The 27,387-nt window shown below is 40.7% G+C and overlaps 2 protein-coding genes across 2 annotated transcripts in view; one reads left to right on the forward strand and one right to left on the reverse strand.

Annotated features, from left to right (window-relative positions):
* Positions 1–27,387, reverse strand: part of Ubac2 (UBA domain containing 2) — a 161,119-nt gene that overhangs the window by 55,893 nt on the left and 77,839 nt on the right. Inside the window, exons 5-6 of the mRNA XM_047554529.1 lie at positions 4,217–4,340; positions 316–363 (exon numbers count right to left, since the gene is read on the reverse strand). Of these exons, the coding sequence (XP_047410485.1) occupies positions 316–363; positions 4,217–4,340 (172 nt within the window). The remainder of the gene's footprint in view (positions 1–315; positions 364–4,216; positions 4,341–27,387) is intronic.
* Positions 11,765–23,971, forward strand: LOC124985897 (G-protein coupled receptor 183). Its single transcript, XM_047554528.1, has 2 exons — positions 11,765–11,830; positions 22,350–23,971. Exon 2 carries the CDS (start codon positions 22,380–22,382, stop codon positions 23,448–23,450), a length of 1,071 nt encoding a protein of 356 aa, XP_047410484.1. The 5' UTR covers positions 11,765–11,830; positions 22,350–22,379; the 3' UTR covers positions 23,451–23,971.

The following is a 27,387-nucleotide window of genomic DNA, read 5'->3' on the forward strand; positions in this document are numbered from 1 at the left end:
TTTCTGTCATTTTTTTTTTAACCATGAATTAGACTATGAATGTGATGTAAAAATAATACTGATGAAAACAATTTAGCTAAAACATTCATCAAGTTACTTTGAAACCTCAGACCAACTGGCCTCCTTTCCTCAATTTTCCAAGTAACTGGCCCTTTTTAGTCACTAATGTGGTAGAACTGAGCCAGCCCTGCCATGGGTAGGAGAATGTCAGGAACAAGTGAGTGTTGCCCACAGGTTCAGCATCACGCTTCCCCCCCCCCCTTTTTTTTTTCCCAGAAGAGAGGGGGAATTGCAGGGAGGGGAAATCAAACTTACAAGTCCACTTATGGCTACAATCCAGATGTAGGAACCAGAGGTGAAAAGCTATAAAAGAAAAAAAAGGCAACTAAAAATGAAATTCAACTGCCAGCCGCAGGATACTTATTTTTACACAATTATGACCATTTACAGTATCAATTATATTTGCTATAATACAGATAAGCAAATAGAAAGTTAATAAATGGAAATTTTGGTTGATAATAATGTTATTTTTTTTTAACCAAGACTACAGACTTCAATGCTGAAAACACATTGCTTGAACCTGGCCCACACCCATACGAAGAAAAACAAGTGAAAATCAAGCATATTATTATTTACAAATGGGTATTGACTTAAATTATTAGAATCGACAATGTAAAAATATGTCGCCATCCATGCTTGGTGCTAATGATGTGTGACACCTGTTAACCTTTCTCATTCTAATTGTTTATTGTTTCTCTAAATTTAGATGGGAAGAATTCTGACAGCTTAGCGGCCTGTACCCAATGGTATTCTAGTTCACCTAAGGAAGAGTAAACTTATAATAACAATGTTACTTAATGGCAAAAGTAATTATTATTAAGTCTGAAGAAATCTCTCCTTTTGCTTTCCAAATTATATCTCAGACTTTGTGCTTAGGGTAAAAAGAAACAAAAACAGCAACACCAAACAAATCTTAAAGCATCTCGAAGTGTCCCTGGAAGAAAGAAATGGTTTATGTCCTAGTGTATATTTGGGAAGCTTGGGCTGGGTGGTCAGGACTTCTGATCTTCGAGGATAAAGCAGGGCACTGGAGCAGAGCAGCAGTGTTCACTGCAACTGCGAGATGAAAACCCTGGAGTTCTGCACACTTCACGAGGACACTCAGAGCAGACAGACATGACGGGTAAGAGGCCAAGGGACAGGGAGAGGAGGCTGGCGGGCTGTGTCCTGGTGCAGGCTCCCAGGAAGGAGTACCAAGTGCCACTTCCAATTTCATCTCTGATCTGGCATGGTGGCTTCCTCCATGTAAATGACTTTGATAATAATAAGGTCAAGAATTATGCAGAAAAGTATTTTGCTGTTGTTCTCCTCTAAAAATATGAAGGATAATAAACTAGCTATCACTTTCTACAACTGGGCATTTCTCTCAAGGCTTTCCATAAACTGAACTCAGGCAATCTTCCTTATCACTTGAGGAGGAAGCTCTATGAACTCAATTCTACTAGTGAGAAAACTGGGTCTGTGTGATTTGTACCCCCATCAGATAGTGGGGATGGTGGAGTTGGGCCTGTGTGCAGACAGGCCGGCTCTGCAGCCCTGTGCTCACCACCCTGCTCAGATACAAGTAGAAGGAGTCCAGCATCCTGCCAGTCAAAGCTGGTTTCCTTTGGACCCTCAGGTCTCTCCTCCTACTGTGCCTTCGGTGCCAACTATGTTGCTTGTGTTTTGACAGGTACAGGGAGTGAGTTTTCCTAGCCTCTGGGTTCCTGCAGCACAGGCACCTCATGTTGTATTTCACTCCATCCTCCACAGCTCCCGGCACAGGGTAGGCACCACAGGGTTGGCTCTCGAGCCATTTGATACGTACATGTCCCTAAATAAGCATTTTGGCTTTTTCTGGTAAAGATTAAAGCCATTCATTCATCCATTTACTCATTCATTGAAGAAATGTCCCTGGCTTCATGTAGCTGTGGTAGAGAAAGTGAATGGCACAGAAACATGCAGAGGCCCAGAGGGAAGGGAGGCAAGGACAGGATGCAGACTTCAGCCACCCTTGCTGCAAGAAGGGGAGAGCTGATGCTGGAGAAGCAAGAAGAACCCTGGATGTCATCCATGGCAAAGACTAGACTGCACCAAGAAGCAGAGAGGCCCCTCCACTTCTACCCTGATATCCACTTCTACTCACAAAGTTATTGGAAATACTATGACAATATTAGAACTTTACACTACTTTGATAAACTGTGGTAGCAAATCTTCATTGTGTCTTTGAGAAAGGTTATGAGTTACTTTCTTTTTTTTTATTTTATTTATTGGCTCTTTTTAGTTATACGTGACAGAAGAGTGCATTTTAAATATAATTATAAAAGCATGAATATATCTTATTCCAGTTAGGATCCATTCTTGTGGATGTACGTGATGGTGGGACTCACTGTGTTGCTTTCAGAGACTACTTTCATTGCAGGCCATGTAACTGCTGAAATAGCACTAAACATAGAGGCTCTTGTGACAGAGGTTATGCAGTGCCTCTTTATCCAACAGAGGCCCTTTTCTTCTGAGAAATGAAACATATTACTTACTTTGCTTTTTGTCAAAAAAAACCCAACAACAACAAACAAAAAAACCCCACATAGTATAACAATACATTTACAATGTCAGAAAAACCAGTGGGGTTAGTCATAGAAATAAATTAAGAATTAATAATAAGAACCAGCTGACTTAGCTATTTTTATCTTTTCAGATACATCTCAACACTTAAGCTATGATAACTAATCGTTAAAATAATCTTGTAATACAGGCATTATTATCTTCAATTTACAGGTGGGAAAATGGGGGCTCAGTAAAAATAAGTGACAAAGCAAACTGTCAACAGACCCAGTCAGTAATCCAAAGTCCACTGAGCCCCGAAGACCTTCCATAGTGCCACACAGAATTTCTACCCGATAATTAAGGGAACAACGTTTTTCATCCTCAGTGATGCTATACAGCTCTAGAGTTGGAAGGAATCAGAGTCAAATGAGGCGTGAAGGGTCGTGACCTGACTCGCATCCCAGAGCCAGTGAGGGACAGGCCAGAACGAGGGCCAGTGTTCTTCTGTGGTTTCATACTGCCTCTGTCACAATGACTTCAGGGGGAAAAAAAAAAAAAAAAAAATCGAACCTGCTACAGCAAATCCTAGCCATAAGAATAAACTGCAAAAACAAGTTATTTGGTTACGTGAATATTAGGTAGGCTAAGGGGGAGTTTCTGGGGGCTGAGGGATGAAGAATAACGTATTTCATGAGAAATGGTTGTAAAAGTGCTAGGGAAACAGCCGCCCCCATGAGCCACTGGTGAGGCAGGGCAGCAGACCAGAGAAGTTAGAGGAAATGCTAAAGGTTAAAAGGGGAGGGGGAGGGCCTCGCACTGCGACACTAGTATCCGGTGTGATACGTGTGGGATAAGGAATGCTGTGAGTGTCGACTAGTGGATCAAAAGGCCACGCCACACATGGTGCCACAGGAAGCTGCAGGAAAAAGCTTGACATCAAAAGCCAGGGGAGTAGAAGAAAAGTGACAACACAGTTAGAACACTGAAAATCCTGTGTCTTCCAGTGCAGCGCCTGGAACCCAGCAGGGAGCCACTGATACTCCCTGAGTTATTAGCAAGGACTCGGTCAAGCTCAGGTTTCTAAGTCAGACAGTAAGCACTCCCACCGTCTTCAGAGCAACCCACTTAGCGAACAATGACACTATCAGCGTAGGTGCACAAACACAGAAGTAATTACATTGCCAACGCTTCTTGAGAACACCAAAGCTCAGGTGGGCAAAGTATATTGGGTTTCTCCTTCAGAGCTTTCTTTGTGACCTGTATTCAATAAATTAATTTTGACATTGATTTTTCCATTTTCCACTGTTCTCATGTGTTTCCACTTCGAGCTATGATTTTTAAAAAGCACTTACACAAAATTGTACAATTAAATGAAAATATTTTCCACTGATACAAATTACAGTGAAAGCTCTTATCAGATTTCTAAAGGCTATGAAAGTATTCTAGTACCTTCTACACCTTGATGTTCTTGTTCAGTAACACTTCCTTTGAACATTTGATATAGATCATGAAGCCAAACTTATGGGAAAAAAAAAAATCATTGTTTTCAAGGAGATCAAATGAGAAAAAAAAGACCAAAAAAAAAAAAAGATTTGGTTAAAGAAATGTGAACATAAAATGCATACTGTACCTGTAGTCCCAATATATAAATCAATGTCTTGTTTGTGATGGACAACGGGCCCAGAATTTGTGCCACTTGGACTCTCGGTATGGAGCAGTAAAATGGTACAAACAGAGCAAACACAGGTGCCAAGCTATGCAAACAAACAAAGAAAAATCACTATAGTATAAAGTTGAATTTAAAATACCAATGGCAGATGGATATTTGAAGTAACACTGCTTATAACTGATTTCAGTCTAAAAGCAAGATTCTTCAATACACAAGTTGGTTTCCAAACATAGATCATAAATGAAAAAATTTGTAGTGATATGAAACACTTTATGAAAACTCTAATTATCCTATCCTGTTGACACTCCCAAAACACCCCGCAAGGAAGTGGTTCAGCATCTGTTGATTGATAGTCAAGCACTGTGAGAAAATTTAAAGTGGATAGTGTTTTCTTCCCATGAATGACTTAAAATCAAATGAAAGAGACCAGATGGGCCTTTAGAAATCCTCCTGGTCAGACCCAGAAGCTTCTTCTCAGTCGCTGGCCAGCAATCTGTCACCTCAGCCCCAGGCACTACTTCCCGCCACCCTCCCTCCCTCACATTCCCCCTCTTTGCATCTTAACTGTTTCTTGCTGATACCAATGACAACTTTTCATGCCACTCTGCCACCTCTCATGTTAGCCTTTCCTTGTTCTAGTCTCTCCCTGAACAATGGCAACCCCTTCCGCAGCTTCACCTAGGAAAATGAGCAAGCACTCATGCTGCCTGCCTGTCCTCCGCTCTGGCTCTGAAACTTGATACCGTCAACCTGACGTGTTCCTGTTCAGAAGTCACACGTAACCTTCTACTCTTGCTTCTCTCTAATCCACCTCTCACACTGTTAACAGTAGTCTTCTAAAACAAGAGGTTTTCCCTGCGAGGTTCCAGGCCCTGTGCTAGCGGACGGGCATCCAATCACATTACTCCAGTGCTCAAGACCCTTCCTTCCACAAGCTCCCAGCATCCACAGATCACCTACCATGAAACAGCAAAGACCTGCACCTACCGCCCCCACCCTTCCTGGGGGACCGAACACGCTAGGAAAGCACTCCACCCCTGAGCTGCAGCCCCAGCCAACCTGCAATCCTGTCTTATCGGTGTAGCTTCCCACAACCGTCTCCTTTCCCTTCCCTGCATCAGGCCATCACAGGCAAAATGCACTCCCCTCCCAAGCGCGCACACACACACACACACACACACACACACACACACACACACAGGGCCGCTCCCTGGACACATCAGTCTCCTTTCACTATACACTGACACAGGTTAGTCTTTGAACCCCAACAGTCCTTTCCACCTTGCTGCTTAGGAAACGCATCTTGCATGGCCCTGATCAACTCTTCTTAGAAAATGTCTCTGACTCTTCCTGGCATTAGCAGCTTTCTTCTTTGCCCACGCCCACAGCCGCCCAAGCCATTTTGGTGTCAGTGTTTCAGTGAATCAGCTGGGCACTGACTATGCCAAGTCAAGATGCCCAGCATAAGGGCTACATATCCATAAGGCCCAACCTCAAGGGACTCATCCTGGGATGGCAAACTCACACTCCGTAACTACTGAGGCTGGGCGGGTGAGAGGACCACACCTTTGTACCCATTTTTCATTAAGCAGCTGACTTAACTGGTCTATCATTATCTTCCATTTTTTTGAGGAATGGCATCAATATAAAGAATTATTTCATTACTGTAAGAAAAATGCAAGAACTAATTTTCGTATCTATAAAGAAATGTCCTTACTGCTATTTTTAGGAAACACAGGAGCATCTTGGCCTCTTGTACACCTTCTCATCTCTGGTGGAGACCATGCTATAAAAATCATCCAGTGTCCTCTCAATCCTACTACTCTACTACTACTACTACTACTACTACTACTACTACTAGTACTACACACACACACTCCACAAAACTGGTAACTGGCCGAGCATCAACAGACATGTAGGAAAGTGTAGCAAGAGCTGGAAATAAGGAAAACCCAGGCAGGAGACACCCAGTGTCAGCAGTGTGACAGGGCTGTGAGCTAAGCTGGCTCCCCACCAGTAGGAGATGGCAGGGGGGGAGTAGCAGAGGAGCTCGCACAGCAGGCAGGGCACCAGCAGCCTGGTCAGTGGCTGGTTCCTCACTTGCCCATACTCCCCAGGTTGTGCAGCAGGGCAGGGCGGGAAGGGAGGGCATCCTTCTAGTCCTCCCAGCATCAGGACTGTGCTTGGTGCGGCTCAGGAGTTGATTAAGTCGGGGAAAACAAAATGATCCTTACTCTTGAACAACGGTATGGCCCACATTTTAATGGACTATATAGGGTTTTAACAATCTCCCAATAGATTAAATCTAAAAACAATTCAACCAAAAAGACCCCACTATAATTTTCTTAGTGTTGCATTTCCCAAGTGCCTAATATGCAGATTCTTACACATAATTCACCTCAGTATTTGTTGGATTAAAAAAAAATTAACAAAGTAATTTCTGGCTGGGGAGATAGCTCAGCTGGTAGAGTGCTTGCTTGCCTTGCAAGCATAAGGCCCTGAGTTCGATCCCCAGTACTGCAAAAAAAAAAAAAAAAAAAGTAATTTCTAAGCATTACACAGAGAACTGGTTTTGTGCAATCCCAAGCCCCCACACAGTTGATGAAACAGTTGTTTTCTTTTTATTGAAAAGTATAAGTTATTCATTCCTGGGCGGGATTTACTCCAGTGACTTCCCACCTCAGAGAAAAGGCCAACGTCACTAGACTACGAGACCCCTGCGTACAACGTGCTCGTCTTCCACTCCAAGAACGGCACCTTCCCAGCAATCCTTAGTAAGAAAGCGAAGAAACAAAGGCTGAAGGTTTTCTCTGGTAAGTGGATGATTATACATAAACGGGGTGAGGGGGGTGGAGGAACTCTGGATTGTGTCGAGGGAAATGAGGGAAGCAGAGGGCGAGGGAAGGAAAGATGGTGGGACTGAGACAGACATCATTACCCCATGTACATACATGATTACACAAATGGTGTGAATCTACATCGTGTACAACCATAAAAACGAAAAGTTGTATCCCATTTGAGTACAATGAATTAAAATGTAGTCTGTAAAAATGTTATACTACATAGCCGTAATAACAAAAATGACATGGTATTGGCACCAAAACAAACTTGCAGACAAATGGTACAGAATAGAAGACACAGAGACAAACCCACACAAATACAGTTATCTCATAATAGACAAAGGCGCCAAAAACATACGTTGGAAAAAAGATAGCCTACCCAACAAATGGTGCTGGGAAAACTGAAAATCCGTATGTAGCAAAATGAAATTAGACCCCTATCTCTCACCCTGCACAAAGTGGATTAAGGACCTAGGTATTAGATCAGAGACCCCATGCCTAACAGAAGAAAAAGTAGGCCCAAATCTCCAACATGTCGGCTTAGAAAACAATTTCCTTAACAAGACTCCTAAAGTGCAAGAAGTAAAATCAAGAATCAACAAATGGGAAGGAATCAAACTAAAAAGTTTCTTCACAGCAAAGAAAACAATCAAAAATGGGAAGAGAGAGCCTACAGAGTGGGAGAAAATCTTTGACACCTGTACCTAAGAGTATTAATTTCTAGGATATATAAAGAATTCAAAAATCAAAACACTTAACACCAAACAAACAAATAATCCAATCAATAAATGGGCAAAGGAACTAAATAGGCACTTCACAAAAGAAAATACAATTGGTCAACAAATACATAAAAAAACGTTCAGCATCTCTAGCAATTAGAGAAATGCAAATTAAAACTACACTGAGATTTCATCTCACTCCAGTCAGAATGGCAATTATCAAGAATACAAGTAACAATAAATGTTGGTAAGGATGTGGGGAAAAAGGTACACTCATACATTGCTGGTGGAACTGCAAATTGATGTAATCACTCTGGAAAGCAATATGGAGATTCCTCAGGAAACTTGGAATGGAACCACCATTTGACGCAGTTATCCCACTCCTTGGCATATACCCAGAGAACTTAAAAATCAGCATACTATAGTGACTCAGTCACAAACAATATTTATAGCAACTCAATTCACAATAGCTAAGCTATGGAACCAACCTAGGTGCCTTTCAACAGATGAATGAAGAAAATGTGGACCCAATGGACTATTACTCAGTCATAAAGAGAAAAGAAATTATGGCATGTGCCAGTAAATGGATGGTACTGAAGACTATCATACTAAGTGAAATAAGCCAATCCCAAAAAACCAAAGGTCAAATGTTCTGTCTGATATGTGGATTGCTAACTCACAAAAAGAGGGATGGGAGGCAGGGGAAAAAAAGAAGTACTTTGGATTAGACAAAGGGGACTGAAGGCAAGGGGTGGGGATTGGAAGTAAGAAAGTTAGTAGAATGATTCAAACATACTATCCTATGTTCATATATGTCCATATATGAATGCATGACCAATATAATTCCACATTGTGTACAACCAGAAAAAAGGGAAGTTGTACTCTGTATATGTATATGTCAAAATACATTCTACCGTCATATATTTTAAAAAAAAAGATTAAATTAAATAAAAAAGAACAGCACCTTCTCTGAGCAGCCCTCCCTGACCTCCCGCAACCCACACACCTCACAACCCTGACCCACCCCACATTCTGCTTCTTTCACTGATCAACTGTCCCCACAGCACCCATCGCCCTGTACTCTACTGAGTGACTCATGGATTTATCATCTCTCCAGTTGGAGTGGAGGCTCCACGAGGCTTGGTCTGTTTTGTTTGCTGCTCTATCCTCCCTGCCACACTGTCCTTAAAGAAGAGTGCTCAATGAATACTTGCAGTACAAATAAATTTTTCTTTAAACAACAGAATCATCTAACAGATTAAAAAATATTTCTTAAAAAAGTCCCTTTCCTTATTTAGCATTTTAAATGGGATGAAAGCACATGGTCTCACATATGTGCTCAATATGACCAGGTGGTTGCTCAGTAACACTAAAACCCCACTGTGGTCAGCCAAACTCAGTAGACCCTCTCACCCCACAGGACCCGCCCCCTGAGGTACTCAAATTCATAGAAGTTCTTCCGTTTACAACTGCCATAAAGCACAAAAAGTGATGTTATAATTAAATAACCTGAAGCAGAATTCTTGTTTGAGGTTATGTTTCAATATAAACAAAAGACACTGATAGAAATTTTAATGACCATAGTTTACAACTTATATGCTAATAGAAGAAGTTTAAAAATTCCTTAAAATTTATTAATCTGTACACTTTTAAATGATGACTAAATACTAGACCACAAGTACACACAATACAGAAACACACACTTTAGATCAGGATTATATGGGTTGTTTTGTAAAAAATTTCCATTGCTATTTCTATACACATGGACTTCACAAAATACCATAATGTTATTAGTCACCAACCAGCTTTTCTCTTTTCCTTATTTTATGGCAACATCTGGTCTTTATCCTTGCAACAATGGTTCAATTTGACCTTTCTCATACTGTAAACAGCTAAGTGCCAGCAGCCTGATCTTAAGCATGTGAGATCAGAGGTACAGAAAAAAAGGAAATCAGGTTATAAAGAATTCACTCATTTCTTTAACTAACCTTACCACTAACAGCAACTGAGTACCTACTATGTGCTCACAGCTGTACTCAACAGAACAAATAATGGAAACAGTTAAGATCTCAAATGTCAGGCTGGGGTTGTGATTCAATGGTAGAGTGTTTGCCTAGCATGTGGGAAGTACTGGGTTCGATCCTCAGCACCATATATAAATAAGTAAAATAAAGGTTCACATATATAAAAATCACAAATGTCAATCTCACCTCTCCTACAGAAGGGATAGTCAATCACAGCTAAAGAAACCCTGGTAACTTTCAACAAAAGAAAGAAGGTATGTGAGCCCACGAAATTATCTTACATGAATCTTCAATGGCATCACAGGATACCACCTCTTCTTTACACACTTGACTATGTCAATGGCAACAAAAGGATGGAGCCGCTTTGTTAGAGGAGCGACTTCAGTTGAGTCTTTCATTATGTAACAATGTTCGACTTAATAATTATTAATATTTCCAAAATTATAAGCCATAAGGTCTCAACAGGATGACCTTCCAACAAATTGAAAAATTTCTCAACATTGTCAACCCATGGTTTGGTTTGGTTTGGTTTTTGGTGGTGCTGGAGATAGGACGTGGGACCTCATGAGTGCCAGCAAGTGCTCTGCACTGAGCTGCACCCCGGGCCTCAGTCCAGTTCTGCATGAACTAGTTCTAGAATACTACACCATGTCCACGGAGTCTTAAAATCTCCGCACTCTCCCAAGGAACAGTCTTGGAGATCACCTTGTTCAATACTTTTATTTTACAGACACCAACACGAATTTAAAGAATTCAGCTCATGTGTTGCTCACTCTTCTGTTTGTCAATGATCCTCTGCATATTCTCAGCACTGAATAGTTTATAAGGACTTAATGACACCACAGAGAGGCTATGGCCACATGTCCAATTTTACAGAATCCTGGAGCAAAAAGTCCTCTTCCTCTTACTGGTCCTCCTTCTACTCTCTGGAGTTAGGAGAACAGACAAAAGCCATCTAACCCCTTTTCTGTGACACAGTTTCCAAATGCATAAGGATGACTATCCCACCCATGCAAAGCCTAATAACCCTTCTCACTTTACGCCATCAGTTCTCCTCAGACCAGCTCTCCAGCACCTTCAGTACCCCAGGCACCATCTGAGTGACCTCTGCCCTTCCTGGGAATGGCCAGGTTGATCCTGGGCAAGGATGAACACCACCCACCTCTTCTGTTCTGAGCAAATCGAGTTCTCATCTTTAGTCTACAAATAAACTGCACTTGACAACCCTCCATTATTGGTTCAGATGGAGTCAACAAGGACCTCAGCAGGACCCTCTAAGATGAGCAGCACAGGTCCCACTCCCCCTTTTCTGTATTTTATTTATTATTATTTTTTTTTAATTTTATCCTGCACATGAAAGTGGGTTGGTCTTCGTGTAGAAGTGCTGCTTCACCTGCTCCTCGCCCCTCCAGTGTCACGCAGTCACTGATGCAGTCAGTCGGCCTTTGGCGGGAACACCTCCACTAGCCCAGTCTGACGAAGAGACCTCTTCCCCAACTCACCACAGAAACCTGCTTCTTTGTCATAAGCTGATAAGATTTCAACTGAGTAAATTACATTGCCAAAGTGGACTTTTTTCCTTAAAACATTTAAAAACCCATACTTACACAGAATATCAACAGAAAACCTCAGTAACTATGATGATGATGATGATTTTTTACTTAAGGTTTACTACTTCAAAGATTTTTTTTCTTGATACTTAAATCTTTATGGAAAAATTTATAAAGTTCCAAAGATATCAACAATTCATAAATTCCAAGGGGCTTTTGGATAATTTTTTTTTTAAACAGTATCAGAAAAATTTCACTTCCCATTTTTTTAAAAAAAGTGCACAGGCATGTTTGAGGCTAACTGATCATCTCTACCCTCAATCACAGGGCGACAGGAAGAAAGGCGGGGCCAGCGGCTCTTAAAGCAACAGGCTGGCTTAGCTGATTTCAGTCTGAGCCAACACCGGCTGCTGCTACCCAGGCCAGGCCAGGTCACTGACAGGTAAGGTAACATACGCTCTTAAGAAAAACGCGAAAACCTAACATTTGGGTAAAAGGTAAAGGAAAAGAATCTGTTAAATAGCTGTAAGCATTACTAACAAAAACCATGTTATTAATATAGATTAGATTCTCTGGTTACTGGCACTTCTAATTAGCTATTATTAAGTGAGATGAAAGCAATGAATGGGTCATGCCGGAAAAATCACGGCCAAAAAACAGGGCTTATTTTGGATGTTTCTGTATGAACTCAGATGACAAAAAACAGTATCACAGGTAATCTGCAAATAATGTCAGTTTTTCAGGATACATGAACATGGAGGGAAAGAAGCATTGTTGCATTTGAATGTATTTTATATACAATATAATTAGCTCTTCAGCACAATTTAAAGTAAAAATCATGTTTTCCTATGTGACCATGTATCTACGTATATGTCTTTTTTATACTTAAGATTATTTCTCAGGACAGAATCCCAGTAGTAGAATTCCTGGGGCAAAGAGTATATTTTCTAAAGCTTTAGATACAAAATAGTTAGTTTTGGTTTACAAAAACATTTTACCAATTTACCCTCCCATTAGCAAGGAGTAACAGCACTCTGGGCTTTACTGCATCTCTGTGAGCGTGGATCTTTTAGTTCTAAACTATTGATTAGATAAGTGCAAAAATATCATCTATGTTGGTTTGTGTTTATGATCTGTATAAACATGCTTCATATTTTTTCCTAGAACTTCTTGCCTCTTTTAAAACAAAATCACAAAACAATGCAGTGATTTGCCAATATTTATGTCCATGTCGAGAGTGGAGGTAAAGAAAACGGCAAAATATGAGTCGTGAAGAGACTTCTTCTAAAGAAGGGTGTGGATTTTTTTGTTTTGTTTTCCTTGTTTTGGGTGAGGGTTCTGTCTTGCTGGTGTCAGTCTGAGCACAATATAGTGTAATGGTTAGGAGCAGGGGCTCCAGGATCAGACTCAGGCCTGGGCTCCCCTACGTGCAAGCTGCACAGCTTCGTACAAGTTGCGTGATGTCTCTGGCTTCAGTTGCTTTGTTTGTAAAATGGGGAGCAATATTTCTGCCACATCTGTCTAACACTGTCTCTCATGGTGAGTGTGAGACAGTGTTAGACACCCATTAAACTACCAAAGGATGAATCCAAAAGGCAAAATTTCCTAGCCCTATTATTTCTGTGAAGACTCTTTTTTGAACATATGTGAAGACCTTTATTCTATGGAATATTTTACATAAGCGTTTGAGTCTCTAGGAGATCATACATCTAACTGTGCTTTCTGGAATTCTAGAGCATTCTTTGTCTTTGGGGGGTAAATTGTACTTTTTGAACCTAAAACTGCAATTGCACCTGGCTCTGTAAAGCAGCCTCACTCACATGCTCACAGGTTATGTGGCTGACTGTGGTGAGGATTCCTTTTAAAAGTCACTTTCAGCAGGTTGCCTAGAGTTTATTAGTATCATGATCAGTCATTCCATGGAATAAATGCCAACTCAGGCCACTACTGGACTTCGTGCACATATTTTAGGCATTTGCTAGATATACTGCAGGCTGCTTTGTAGCAGTCTACGGGATAAAGATGGTGATTCAGTCTTCATCATTAAAACATCTGTATCTAGAAGGGAGCTCAGCCCTAATGAAGGAGTCCATCAGGGGGCCTTTCTCTCTGCCAAGGTTAAGGCCTGCCGGGGTGGGTGGCTCCAGAGGGTGGCATGTGCTGAGGACAAGCAGCATCCCCCAGTCTGCACAGTCTATCAGCTTCCTAAGAAGTCTGTGAGATACCGGGGGTCCGTACAAAATGAGATAATACATAAGAACATTCTCTGCAGAATATAGAGGTAAGAGATTTTGTGGTATTTTGGAAGCCCAAAAGAAATAAAAAAAAATATTTTGCAAATACCTACAAATACCTTAAAAGCCGTATAAAAATAAATTAATAGTATAAAAGCTATGCTGGGTGTTCACCATCTGTTTTCAATTAAAATTTCAGCCTAAACTGTTATTAAAATGTAGATTAAAACAGTAAAATCTAAATGATTTATACAACCTTTATTTTAAAAATATACTACAAATTAACGAACTCCACTGAAATCCACATATCTCCCTACTTCCCCCAGCCCTTGCCTCTCTGGTTCAGACAGGAATGAGCTGGTATATGTTACAACTTTGAGATTCCTTCCTGTTTTACTTGTTTTCCACCCACATCAGAGCATGCTGGAAACAGGAAGAGGGATAAAACATACCAAATGTGATTTCTGGAGTCAAAGAGCCTGAGTTTGAACCCTGACACTTAATAGCGATATCTTTAGGCAAGTCATTTATGTGCTCTGTGCCTCAATTTCACTATCCACAAATGGACCAGTGGAAGTTTTTTGAGCAACTATGTAGGATTCCCTGGGCAGTGGCTGGAATAGTCTGCTGAACAGTATGGGTATTATTATCCATCCAGGGCTTCCTGTCGACTCAGAAGGAACCTTTCAGTGAGGATTAGGAGGGCCAGATTTGACTATTCTTTAGCAAATGAGTATTTCCTGAATGTCAATTATTGGACATCAACATCACCCATAGGTGGCAAAACCAAGAAAATCTCAGTTTCCCAGCAAAGACCCCAGCCCTGCCTTCTCCTGGGGCATGGGGTAAAAATCAGGAAAGCTTCCAGAACAACTGGTTTCTAAGCAAGTGTCAAAGGAAAGTACAAGCTGAGGTTGCAGGACAGGGGCAAGGGGGGCAGAGCGCCAGAGGGCACCCATGTGTGAGGGAACAAGGGGCATCCAAAGACTGCAAGTGGGTTAGTGTGGCTGCAGCCAGTGACCCGAGGAAGAGGGAGCAGAGCCCCATCAAGAAGGACACTGCGACCAAGGTTTCAGCTTGCCTGGGGCAGACAGTCACCATCTGAGTGCTCTTGAGAGGATGCTGCACAGCAGCAAAGAGGGAGGAGGACACAGAGAGAGAGACAGTCACGCTGGGAGTGGGTGCGGAGGTGAGCACAAAGGCCTGCCAACTACAGGAGGACCAGAAGGCTGGCCACCTGCATGACCTGCCATAGAGGACCCTGAGCAAATGACTGACTTCCCCTGGAATTCAGATTATCCATAAAACAAGGAAATTTAATGTCCTGCCTAGTTTACATGAGAGAATAAAGATAAAACTTGAAACTCCCCTGAACTTTGAGGAAAGGTACATACTAATTCTAAAAACATTCTGGATTCAGGAGAAAGAGTGTACAGACAGCCCTTCACCATCAAGAGCCTTCTGTGTTAAGATGTGTGATCCCACATTAAGGACCCCAGAGGCATGCCACATACAAGCAGAAGGTCTTTCTCATGCTGGAATGAGTGTCCCTGAGAGGTGGCTTCTTACAGTTCTCTAAATGTTATCTTCATCTTCTATCCTTCGTAGTCAGCATTAAAGCCACCAAAAGCCACACAAGAAATAATAATCAGGTAAAGATGAAAGAAAAACAGTCGAGATACATAAAACCCCAAGTGTGCAAGCGGGTGTCACCAAACAACCCACGCTCAGGCGCCTTTCACTTCCCATCAATGCCCTGGGCAGGTCTATGAGCTGAAGCTGGTCTTCACAGAGGGCCCACCAGGCCGGGACACTGTGAGTGGCACAGAGAAGGAACTGCAGACTGGGGAACCTGTTGTTCTACCTTGAAAAACTTCTTTGTGTTTTGTCCTATCAATGACCTTCTGCAACCCACTGAAAGACAGTTTGAATGTCATGGGATCAGCAGCATCACAGAGCTAAGAAGGTCTTGGGAAGGCTGCCCACTGCGGCCTGTCAGTCTGTCACACCTCCACAGGCCAGAGAAGGGTAGACCCCTGGGAGGCAGGGGAGGTCACCCTGACAGACTGACCAGATCAACTCTGCTGATATAGTCACTCTTGTATTTTTGATTTTTTAAGATACAGGGAATGCTGAGAAAATGTTCAGTGGATTATAGGAAGCTTACCAATTTAGGACTCAAAATGTGGGGGAAAAAAAATCACCTATACAAAGATTTATTTAACTAGGTAATAGGGCAGGTGCTGACTTACAGTAGTGGCTCAGCAACACAGTGGAAGGGACAATCTGACTCTACCCATGCAGTGGCTGCGGCTGTGCCTCAGGTTTCTTCTCCACAGCAGGAATTAAGGTCTCCCACCTGCCCATTTTACAGGCAAATGGCACACCCAGCAGCTCGGGGATACTTGTTTAGTCAACTAAAGAGAAGGCAAGAACAAAGCTGACTGAGTGCTAGGAACCTATGTGCATGACACCGGACCAAACTCGGATGTCCCTGTTTGAACAAGAACAAGAATATTTTTCAATTACTTGAGAAGGGCTTACAAAACTAGGTAAATGGAGAAAGAAGTCATGAATGATTTCTGTCTTCCAGGGAGCATGTTTGTTTGTTTCTAAGAACAGAAACAGCATCATCTAGTGACCTGGTCCACCTGCTGATTTTTGTTTCCGCAGTTAAGACCACATCTCTGTTACTCCACTTAACCTTGAGCCTTCATCTTCCCCCTCCTTTCTCAATGATGCTACTTCTCCCTGCTCTGGAAACATTTCCTCAATCTTACCTTTCCTCGGGAAAACAGCCCAAGAAAGTATGTCAACAGAAATCAGAGAAAGAATCGAGTCAGACACCATTCATCGTTTAACAATAAAAATATAACGAACATCTATCTGTACAGGCACATTTTGGTGGTTCCCATGGTTGTTTCTAAAACAAGTTTCTGGAACTTCCTTTTGGCTCTTGGAGCCAGGTCACCTCTCTGTGTGAGGTGGTCTGGACCAGACCTGACCTTACAGAAAAGTCATCTCACTTGATGCACTCAAATCATTGATAAAGCCTGAATTTAAAGAAACTTCCTAGCAGTTTAGTCCTACTAATCAACACTGAAGGTATTATTAAAATAAACATTAGTGGATCACGGTGCCATTTCAGAAATCTTAAAGCAAAAACCATTCTAGTATGAATTAAATCTTTGGATAAAAACAGCTTTTATTCTGTTTTTGCCACGAATAAAAGCTAAGAAGACACTTTAGTTACCAAAGCATGTAACTAGGACAGGAGAAGGTGCATGTGTCTTTCAAAAGTCCCAAGTGCCTTCAAGTTGGTTTCCAGGGCTAACATTTTCCAGAGCAGAGATCACACTGAAGCTTAAACACTATTTTCTTAAATACTAAGAAGATGAAGTTTTCGTGATTTTTTTATTGGGGCAGGGGGTGTTTTTCCACTTTTTTGTGGCCAAAAAAAGAAAACAAAAAAACCCTGTCAGTTCATGTCAACATGTCCGGTTATGCAAAAATAAGGTGATAATATCTCAAGAAATGTTAGCAACCCTACTGGCAATGAAACAAATTTTACAGAACACACACACACAGGCCAGTTTCCAAAAATGTAAGTGAAAATACTTTGGAAGATATTTTGATGAGGAAGAAATTTATTTATTTTACATGTGTTAGGATTAGAAATTTATTATTTTGCATGTGTTAGGAAAACAAAAAAGTTAAAATGATCAAATATCTCATTAGAGAGGCAAAACAGGGATTGAGTCTTTTGCTTATCAATAAAGAGGACAGCACAATGGCCTCCAGGTAGCTCAGCCCCTGGATGAACAGGTGTTTTAGAGGCCAGTTGAGGCCTGTTCTTCAGGTCAGACCTGAGTAAGGCCTAGTCACTATCCATGCCCACCCTGACTCCTGTCCCTACGTGTGGAGCACGCAGGACAACTGAGGGACCAAGCACACCTTTTAACCAAAAGCATCATGAGTACACTGCAGTTCTTACAGCTATCAGTGTTCTAAGGAAAAATGATTTAGGACCAACACTTCTGTGGGCTTTTCCCTAGGCAATATAATGACGAGTTCAGGTACTTTCAAGCTTAACTCAGAGATAGATAGACAGATATTATATGTACACATGTCAGAATCTGCTTCCTAATAATTAAAATGCAAAATATTTAAAATACAACCAAGAAGAAACAAGTTATACTTGAAAGTGAATAAAATGGAATTTATAATCCAAAGGCTGCCCCCAGCATACTGCAGAGCCAAGACTGAACAGAATCCTGGTTTGCAAGAGAAGGAACACAGCAAAGACTGCAAGCCCCCGACAGGCAGCACTACGTCCCCAGCGTGCTCTGTCCTTCCTTGTGCTCCAGAGGCTCTGACATAAAAAGGCTTCATTTCTGTAGCCGGGATCTAGCATGTGCAGGCCCTAATGGTGAGGTTGGCAATAAAAGAGTGGAGCTATTCCAAGTTTTGGGAAAATAATCCATAAAATGATTAAAGGAAGGTATAAAGTAGTATCTCTAAGAGATTATAATAAACTGGGGATTGGTTAATATAAGAATGGCAGAACAATTGTTAAGGATTCCTTAATTTGGAGCATAAATTATAGCATAAATAACATGGAAGAGATATTGGCAAGAACTAAAGTAACATTAGAGTTATCATATGAAACCAGTCCTCCAAAGAGTTTACTAAATATCCAAAAGGAACATATTTCAAAACAACCTTGAGTTCTTTTACCTAAGACCAGTCAGTTTTGTTTTGTTTTTCCATTTCAAAAATATTTATTGAAAGTTTTCTGTAGGTAAGGCATTGTTCCTGATGTTTGGATACCTCTGTGAATAAAATGGAAATCTCTGCTCTTATAGCATTTGTTTTCTTTTTCTGAAATATTTTTTATTTGTTCTTTTTAGCTGTACCAGACAGTAGAATGGCATATCATACATACATGGAGTATAACTTCCCATTTCTGTGGTTGTACATGATGTGGAGTTGCACTTGCTAAGACTAGTTTGACTCATCTCATTCACACGTCCATATTCTGCAAGAGCCTTCTTCGGCCAGTTCAGGAACCAGAGTAGTCAGTAAGAGGGCCTCTCAATAGTCTTCCCCTCGGGGCTGGCTTTGTACCTGGAAGGCAGCTCTCCTGGAGGCAGGACTCCCCTTGCCCTTAGGAAGAGTCACTCATCTACTCTGGAGAGGGGAGTCACTCCATGACCATGCTGTATTTTGAAATCACACATTCTTCAAGGGTTGCATGAAACAGCTGCCCCTGCAAATGACTGGACAGAACATCAGAGAAGGACCAACATGACCTGTAGCCTCCTGGGCTCTCAGCTCCTCACCTGGAAAGCAGGGGGGGGGGGGGCACCAATGCTTAGCATGTGGGTTTTCTCCCTCAGTTAAAAAAAAAAAAAATCATTTACTTATTCATTTCAGTCAGTTCATGTTCGGTTTAGGCTCTATGGATGAAGTCCTCAATTTACTTGCACCATATTTTACTTGGCATCTATAACATCCACACAGACATCTTTCTTAAGTACTATGTTGTGCAATCTGCTTTCCTTAGCATAACTCAAGAAGTAGACTTGCACACTGCCATTTTCAGCAGCTGCATGAAACCCCATTTTATGGCTGTACCATAAAATATTCAACCAACTCCCCCAAGGGAGACATGGAGCTGTTTGCAGATCTTCACCTTTGTAACGAACACGGGTGCTAAACACTCCTGCTGTTCCTGGCTCTATCAAGTGGTGTAGTTCACTCTGGGAAGCAGTCAGCCTTCATTTACAAGCTGCAAAGAGCAGCACCTTCTTTGCCGAAGGTGAAGTCACGTGAATAATCTCTATGATAATAGTTATTCTCATGTAGGCTTCTCAGACTCCATGGTGCGGGGTTAAAGGCATCTCCTATGACTGATTTGAAATATGCCTCAAAACTTTTATAAATTGAGATTTTCAGGAGAAAAGAAAAAAAAAACCACTTTTTTCATGGATGTTAGAAAAATAACAATAAAAGAAGTTCTTGATGCCTAATCACCGCTGCAACCCTTGCCTAGAATTTTCAACTCCTGTGTCTGGTCTTGGTTCCTGGAAATTTGCTTCTTGCAGAAAGTGTTTCCCAGAGGAATAGGTAATAGTTTTTTTTCCACTTTATTTCTACAATGTGATTCCCATGACTTCATATTTAGGAACTACTCCATTTTTCCCCCCACACAATATACAACGTCTGTATTTATTGTCTTTGGTTTACTCTGTTGTATCTTTATTTCACTCATTTCCACAACTGAAAACTCAACTCTTTCCTAGCTTCTTGAGCAGTATATTCAACTTAACTATCTTCATTCTTTTCTTTTTAAATAATGCACTCAAGGCTTTGCCTTTATCTTGGATTAACTCCTTAGGTGCACTGCACAGTTTTGGCAAGTATTATTTTCGTCATTTAGTTCTAAACATTTCAAAATCCCCACTGTGATTTCTTTTTTAATCCCAGAGTTCCTTAGAAATGTATCATTTTAGTTTCCAAATGTCTCCGTTACCATGTTATTTCTGGTTTCTAATTTAACTGCACGGCAGTCAGACAATGTCATCTGCTCAATCATGGTTTTCTTGAAAGCTGAGGCTCCTCTGATGACCTACTATGTAGTCAAATTTACAGACATGCTTACATGCCTTCATCAGAACTTCTAATAGCCTTAAATAATGTTGCGTAAATCTTCAAAGTCTTTAGTCTCTTTTTATTATCTGTCATATTTCAATAGAAATGTGTAAGATTTCCCACAATGACTGTGGATTTGCCCATTTTGTTTTCAAATTTGGTCAAATTTTGCTGGAACACACATGCATCGTGATTATTTTTATGTTCTGTGTGGTCTGTTCTTAACTTTTGTAATAACCCTCTGTTTCTATTCCTGTTAATATTGAAATAGTCTTGCAGTCTGGTGTTAAGATTGCTACTCTACTTTTTCAATCATTGAGAGTTGTCTGATATGCCTTTATTTTCTATCTTTCTGAGTTACTTTGAGTTATATTCTCTTCTAAGTAGCATACAGTTGTTAAAAAAAAAAAAATCCAAACTGATACTATTTTCAACAGGTGAGTTGAATCCATCTAAGTTTGTTGGGACACGTTTCTACCCCCTTTTTGTTTTATACTTATCATCCTCATTTTTGTGTCGTTTCGCATAGTGTCCTTTCTGATCTTCTTGTAGATAATGAAATCTTCTATTTCCATGTCTGTTCTCTTTTGTTTTAGGGTTCATTTACATGCTATAAGGATTCACCTATCTACACTACACTCAATGCACAGCTAGGAGGGCAATCCTCTGATACACCTCAGTGCCTGTGAGTCCCTGTTTCAAGATTGTTACAATGTTGGCACAGACCCAATTCACTCTTACAGCAGGCAGACAAGTGGATTTGTAGTCCGTTCTTTCATTTGGAGTAATAAGGATAGTGTCCTTTTTCTTTAAAATATAGCAAACACAGCATGACTAGAAACATTAAAATTTTTTCTTTAATTTTGATGATTTCACATGAGATTTATTCAGATAATTCAATCAGAGAAATAACTCATTTTCTAAAAATAACCACATACAGGTCTGGGTTGTGGCTCAGTGGCAGAGTACTTGCCTAGCATGTGTGAGGCACTGGGTTCAATCCTTAGCATCACACAAAACAATAAATTAATAAAGTTATTAAAAGTGACTTAAAATCATAATAATCACACAATTTACTGCTCGGCTTTTCCTGCTTTTATCAACATTCACCCTCTTATGTGGAGCTTACTGCAGGAGTTTTCAATTTAGGATCTGAAGTTTCGGTCTCAACATCATTTATAACAAGAAAGGAACTAAACGTGCATGAAGTGGGGGCTGTACGAATCATGCATCGACACCCCGGGACACTGCACAACACCTGTCAAATACCTACACGGACTCTACCATACCAACACACAGCACCCACACGGGCCTGAAGCAGCTCAGCGGACACAGCAGGACACGCAGCACCTGAGCGGACGGCAGGACCAGCGTGGGCACCACACATGCACCAGTGCTGTGGACGCAGCTTAAAGCTTATGATTTCCAAAGCCCCTGAAGCAGCTGCAGTCTTCTCCCCCGTCCCCCTCGCCTTCGTGTCCCTGCAGGCCTGGTAGTCAGGGGCATCGTCATCTTCCTCCTCTTTTTTTTAAACCCTAACTTTCAGTTCCTAGTAAGGCCTGCACGTATTTCTCATTCTTTTCAGGTTGACACAAATCAGATCACTGTGGTACGTTCACATTCACTACACAAGTGACTAATTTCATTTCCTGGCAGTGATATACACTTGGAAAACAATAACGACAACAAAAAGATTCAACCGAAATTCAATTTAGAATAAAATTAAATGTGGGGTGCTTTACATGACTTTATTCTTAATCAGACAATGATTCAGTAAAAAGAAGGGGAATTTCTTCAAAAAGTTAGCGCATCCTCTCTTCTCACAAAAATGCATTTGTCCTATTTAGATGGTTCCTGTTCCTTTGCCTGGGCTTTACCAAAGCCACAAATTGTGAGAACAAAAACATACATTTTATTCTCTGTTCTTTCTGTTATCATATATGTAACCATATGCTGTATCATAGATTTTTAAAAACAATATCAATAGTGAAACTTTAAAAACTAGATATATAAGTGGCAGATTACGTTGCCTTAAGTATGCTTTTAATTACACAGAGCCTTGTTTTCTCCTAGAGATCCTGCCTGCCACCGCTGGGTCAAGAAATGGCTAGCAATTTCACTACCCTGACACCTCTGCAGGGAAATGACTGTGACCTTTACGCACACCACCACACAGCCAGCATAGTGATGCCCCTGCATTATAGCCTCGTCTTCATCATCGGGCTGGTAGGAAACCTACTGGCCTTGGTCGTCATTGTCCAGAACAGGAAAAAAATCAACTCCACCACCCTCTATTCCACAAATCTGGTGATTTCTGACATCCTTTTCACCACGGCTTTGCCGACGCGGATAGCCTACTATGCGCTGGGCTTTGACTGGCGGATGGGCGACGTCTTGTGCAGGATAACGGCTCTGGTGTTCTACATCAACACTTACGCAGGGGTGAACTTCATGACCTGCCTGAGCATCGACCGCTTCGTGGCCGTGGTGCACCCTCTCCGCTACCACACGATGAAGAGAATCGAACACGCCAAAGCCGTGTGCATATGTGTCTGGATTCTAGTCTTTGCCCAAACTCTCCCCCTACTCATCAGCCCCATGTCAAAGCAGGAGGCTGAAAGGACCACTTGCATGGAGTACCCCAATTTTGAAGAGACACAGTCTCTTCCCTGGATTCTCCTGGGCGCGTGTTTTGTGGGATACGTGCTTCCCCTCATGATCATCCTCATCTGCTACTCGCAGATCTGCTGCAAACTCTTCAGAACTGCCAAACAAAACCCACTCGCGGAGAAGTCCGGTGTGAACAGAAAGGCGCTCAACACCATCATTTTCATCATTGTTGTGTTTGTGCTCTGCTTCACGCCCTACCACGTGGCAATCATCCAACACATGATCAAGAAGCTTCGCTTCCCTGACCTCCTTGAGTGCCACCAAAGACACTCGTTCCAGATTTCTCTGCACTTCACAGTGTGCTTGATGAACTTCAACTGCTGCATGGACCCTTTCATATATTTCTTTGCATGTAAAGGGTACAAGAGAAAGGTCATGAAGATGCTGAAACGTCAAGTCAGCGTATCGATTTCCAGTGCAGTGAGGTCAGCCCCCGAAGAAAATTCACATGAAATGACAGAGTCGCAGATGATGATACACTCCAAGACTTCTAATGGAAAGTAAAGGGACTGCATCCTCCTGGACTCAGCATGAACTCTGCAGGACTTCTCTCCCAGAGCAAAACAACTATGCAGTTTCCAATCAGGATTCCTTTCAAATGGACACTATTTCCCACTGCCAACTTGGATGAATTGATTGAGAAACATCAAGCTCGAGCTCAAGAGAACAGCATGAAGCCAGTTCTAATTCATAAATGAAATAATACATCAAAAGGAAGCTCTCTAAATAACTCTTGAAGAAAAATTTTACATTAATACAAACTCAAACATTATTATTATTTCCTACCAGTAATGTGCCAAAGAGACTGATTAGATTGTATATTGTCAGTGTAAAAATGTTAATATTGTAATATATTTTTGGTAACGGATTTCTTAAATACATACTTCCTTCAATTTTAGATTTTTGTCTCCTCAATAACATGGTTTTTCTTTTGTTCTGAGTCATAACCGTTTCAAAGAACACTTCTGGAATAAAGAGCAGGAAGCTACAAATTATGAATATGTCCCTCACTGTTCACCACCAACTACCAGCAGAAGGTAAAGGCAGAGTAAAATTGGGAACAGACAGATTTGAGGAGCAACACTGTAAACGTTGATGGTGACTAAGGCAACACAGGTGTCCACCCTTCCCCACACAGCCAGGGTGGTGTTTAAGGGCACTCCTTAGGAATATGACAAGGGAGGTCCCCACTGGGAGAAGGGGTCACTTCCTAAATTCTCCTTGCCGGGAAAACATATGCATATATACTTGTCTCCCTTTGGGCTCTTAGGGAACCATTCTTTTTTATTCCCAGATTGGACGTCCCTTATATCTGTGTTTCTGTAGTTTGGTTTATGAGAAAGGGTTTGGGGGGTGAGCAGCAGAGGTATGGCTGATACTTGCCTAAATAAGACAGGAGTAAAATATAAAATTATAAGAGTTCTCAGGATTTTTTTAGTATCTTTTTTTAAAATATTTTTTATTTGTTCTAATTTGTTTTACATGTCAGTAGAATGCATTTATACATTTTGATAGATCACACATAAATGGAGTACAATCTCATTTTTCTGATTATACATATTGTAGGATCACATTGGTCATGCAGTCATATGTGTACATGAAATAATAATGTCTGTTTCACTCTGCTATTCTTCCTACCCCCACACCCTTTCCCCTCTTTTCACATCCCTCTACCTAATATAAAGTAACTCTATTGTTCCCTATCCTCCCTGCCCCTTATTCTGAATTAGCTTCCGCATATCATTTGGCCTTTGGTTTTTTGGGTTTGACTTATTTCACTTAGCGTGATATCCTCTAACTCCATTCATTTACTAGCAAATGCCAGAAGTTCATTCTTCTTTAAACCTGATGAATATTCCATCATGTATGTATCTATGTATCACATTTTCCTTATCTATTCATCTGTTGAAGGGCATCTAGGTTGTTTCCATAGTTTAGCTATTGTGAAATGAGCTGCTATAAACATAATGTGGTTGCACATCACTGTATTATGCTGATTTTAAGTCCTTTGGATATAAACTGAGGAGTGGAATAGCTGGGTCAAATGGTGGTTCCATTCTAAGTTTTCTGAGGAATCTCCACACTGCTTTCCATAATGGTTCCATCATTTTGGATTCCCACCAGCAATGAATAAGTGTACCTTTTCTCCCACATCCTCATCAACACTTATTGTTGCCTGTATTCTTGATAATTGCCATTCTGATTGGAGTGAGATGAAATCTTAGTTTTGATTTGCATTTCTCTAATTGCTAGAGATGTTGAACATTTTTTCCTATATTTGTTGATCAATTGTATTTCTTCTTCTATGAAGTATCTGTTCAGTTCCTTAGCTCATTTATTGGTTGGGTTATTTGTATCCTTGGTGTGAAGGTTTTTGAGTTCTTTATACATCCTGGAGATTAATGCTTTATCTGAGGTGCATGTGGTAAAGATTTTCTCCCAATCTCTAGGCTCTCTCTTCACATTATTGTTTCTTTTGCTGAGAAGAAGCTTTTCAGTTTGAATCCATCCCATTTATTGATTCCTGATTTAACTTCTTGTGCTTTAGTGGTCTTGTTAATCAAGTCAGATCCTAGGACAACATGGTGAAGATTTGGGCCTACTTTTTCTTCTAGTAGTTGCAGGGTCTCTGTTTTAGTGCCTAAGTCTTTGATCTACTGTGAGCTGAGTTTCATGTACAGTGAGAGATAAAGGTTTAATTTCATTTTGTTCTATGTGGCTTTCCATTTTTCCCAGCACCATTTGTTGAACAGGCTATCTTTTCTCCAATGTATATTTTTGGCACCTTTGTCTAGTATGAGATAACTGTATTTATGTGGATTTGTCTCTGTGTCTTCTACTCTGTACCACTGGTCTACATGTCTGTTTGGTGCCAATACCATGCTGTTTTTATTACTGTAGCTCTGTAATATAGTTCGATGTCTGGTATTGTGATGTCTCCTGCTTCACTTTTCTTACTAAGGATTGCTTTGGCTATTCTGGGTCTCTTATTTTTCCGAAGAATTTCATGATTGCTTTTTCTATTTCTGTGAAGAATGTTACTGGGATTTTAATAGGAATTGCATTGGTCTATAAAACACTTCTGGTAGTATGGTCATTTTGACAACATTAATTCTGTCTATCCAGGAGTATGGGAGGTCTTTCTATCTTCTAAGGTCTTCTTCAATTTCTTTCTTTAGTGTTCTGTAGTTTTCATTGTAGAGGTCTTTCACCTCTTTTGTTAGGTTGATTCCTAAGGTTTTTTTTTGTTTTTTGTTTTTTTTTTTTTTGAGGCTACGGTGAATGGGGTAGTTATAGCTCTCTTTCCATGGATTCATTACTGATGTAAAGGAATACATTTGATTTATGGGTACTGATTTTTATATCCTGCTACTCTGCTGAATTCATTTACTAGTTCTAGAAGTTTTCTGGTAGAATTTTTTTTGAATCTTCTAAATATAGAATCATGTCATCAGCAAATAGTGATAGTTTGAGTTCTTCTTTACCTATTTGTATACCTTTCATTTCTTTCTTCTGTCTAATTGCTCTAGTTAGAGTTTCAAGTACAATGTTAAATAAAAGTGGAGAAAGAGGGCATCCTTGTCTTGTTCCAGTTTTTAGAGGGAATGCTTTCAATTTTTCCCCATTTAGAATTATGTTGTCCTTGGGTTTAGCATATGTGGCTTTTATGATGTTGAGGTATGTTCTAGTGTTTTGAACATGAAGGGGTGCTGTATTTTGTCAAATGCTTTTTCTGCATTTTCTGCATCTATTGAGATGATCGATGATTCTTGTTTTTATGTCTATTAATATGATGAATTACATTTATTGTTTTCCATATGTTGAACCAACCCTGCATCCCTGGGATGAACCCCACTTGAAGAAATCTCAGGATTCTTTACCACACTGTACACTTTGCTAAAATGAATACCTCACGACAAACAGCATCGCCTTTCAAAACAATCTGTCTGACAGCTCAGATTGGATTACGGAGCCCCTGAAATTTCCCTAATATTGTCATCTCAATTGACAATGATACCAATTTTGATAACAGAGGATAAAGAAATAAAAGACTATATTAGAAATCATCCTTTACATTTTTAGTGGGTTTTATTTAGACCCTAGGACTATTTCAAATTCTAATCTTGATCATTTTTTACCCCAAAAGGAAATTAATCTTAATGGTTGATGCAACAATAGTTGATGTATGGTTCAGATCTGTGTCATATTAATTTCACAAAAAGCCACATGGTCTTTGAAAAGCCGTCCAGAGACGGGTGATGAACAGGTGAGACTACATGGACAGAAGTCGGGATTTTACCACCTGTCCTTCATTCCATCAGCAAACTTTCCCAAGTGGAAGGGAACAATGGGCAGCACTAAACACTTTGTGCGAGGTGGCAGCAGATGGCTATTTGAGTCAGATCTCTAAAAAGAAACCAGTGTGAAGACCACTAAAGGA

The sequence above is a fragment of the Sciurus carolinensis genome, chromosome 5 (assembly GCF_902686445.1).
Source record: "Sciurus carolinensis chromosome 5, mSciCar1.2, whole genome shotgun sequence".
Taxonomy (NCBI): domain Eukaryota; kingdom Metazoa; phylum Chordata; class Mammalia; order Rodentia; family Sciuridae; genus Sciurus; species Sciurus carolinensis.

What these genes read in the sequence shown, in the direction of transcription:
- LOC124985897 (XM_047554528.1), top strand. Translation starts at nt 22,380, where the DNA reads ATGGCTAGCAATTTCACTACCCTGACACCTCTGCAGGGAAATGACTGT.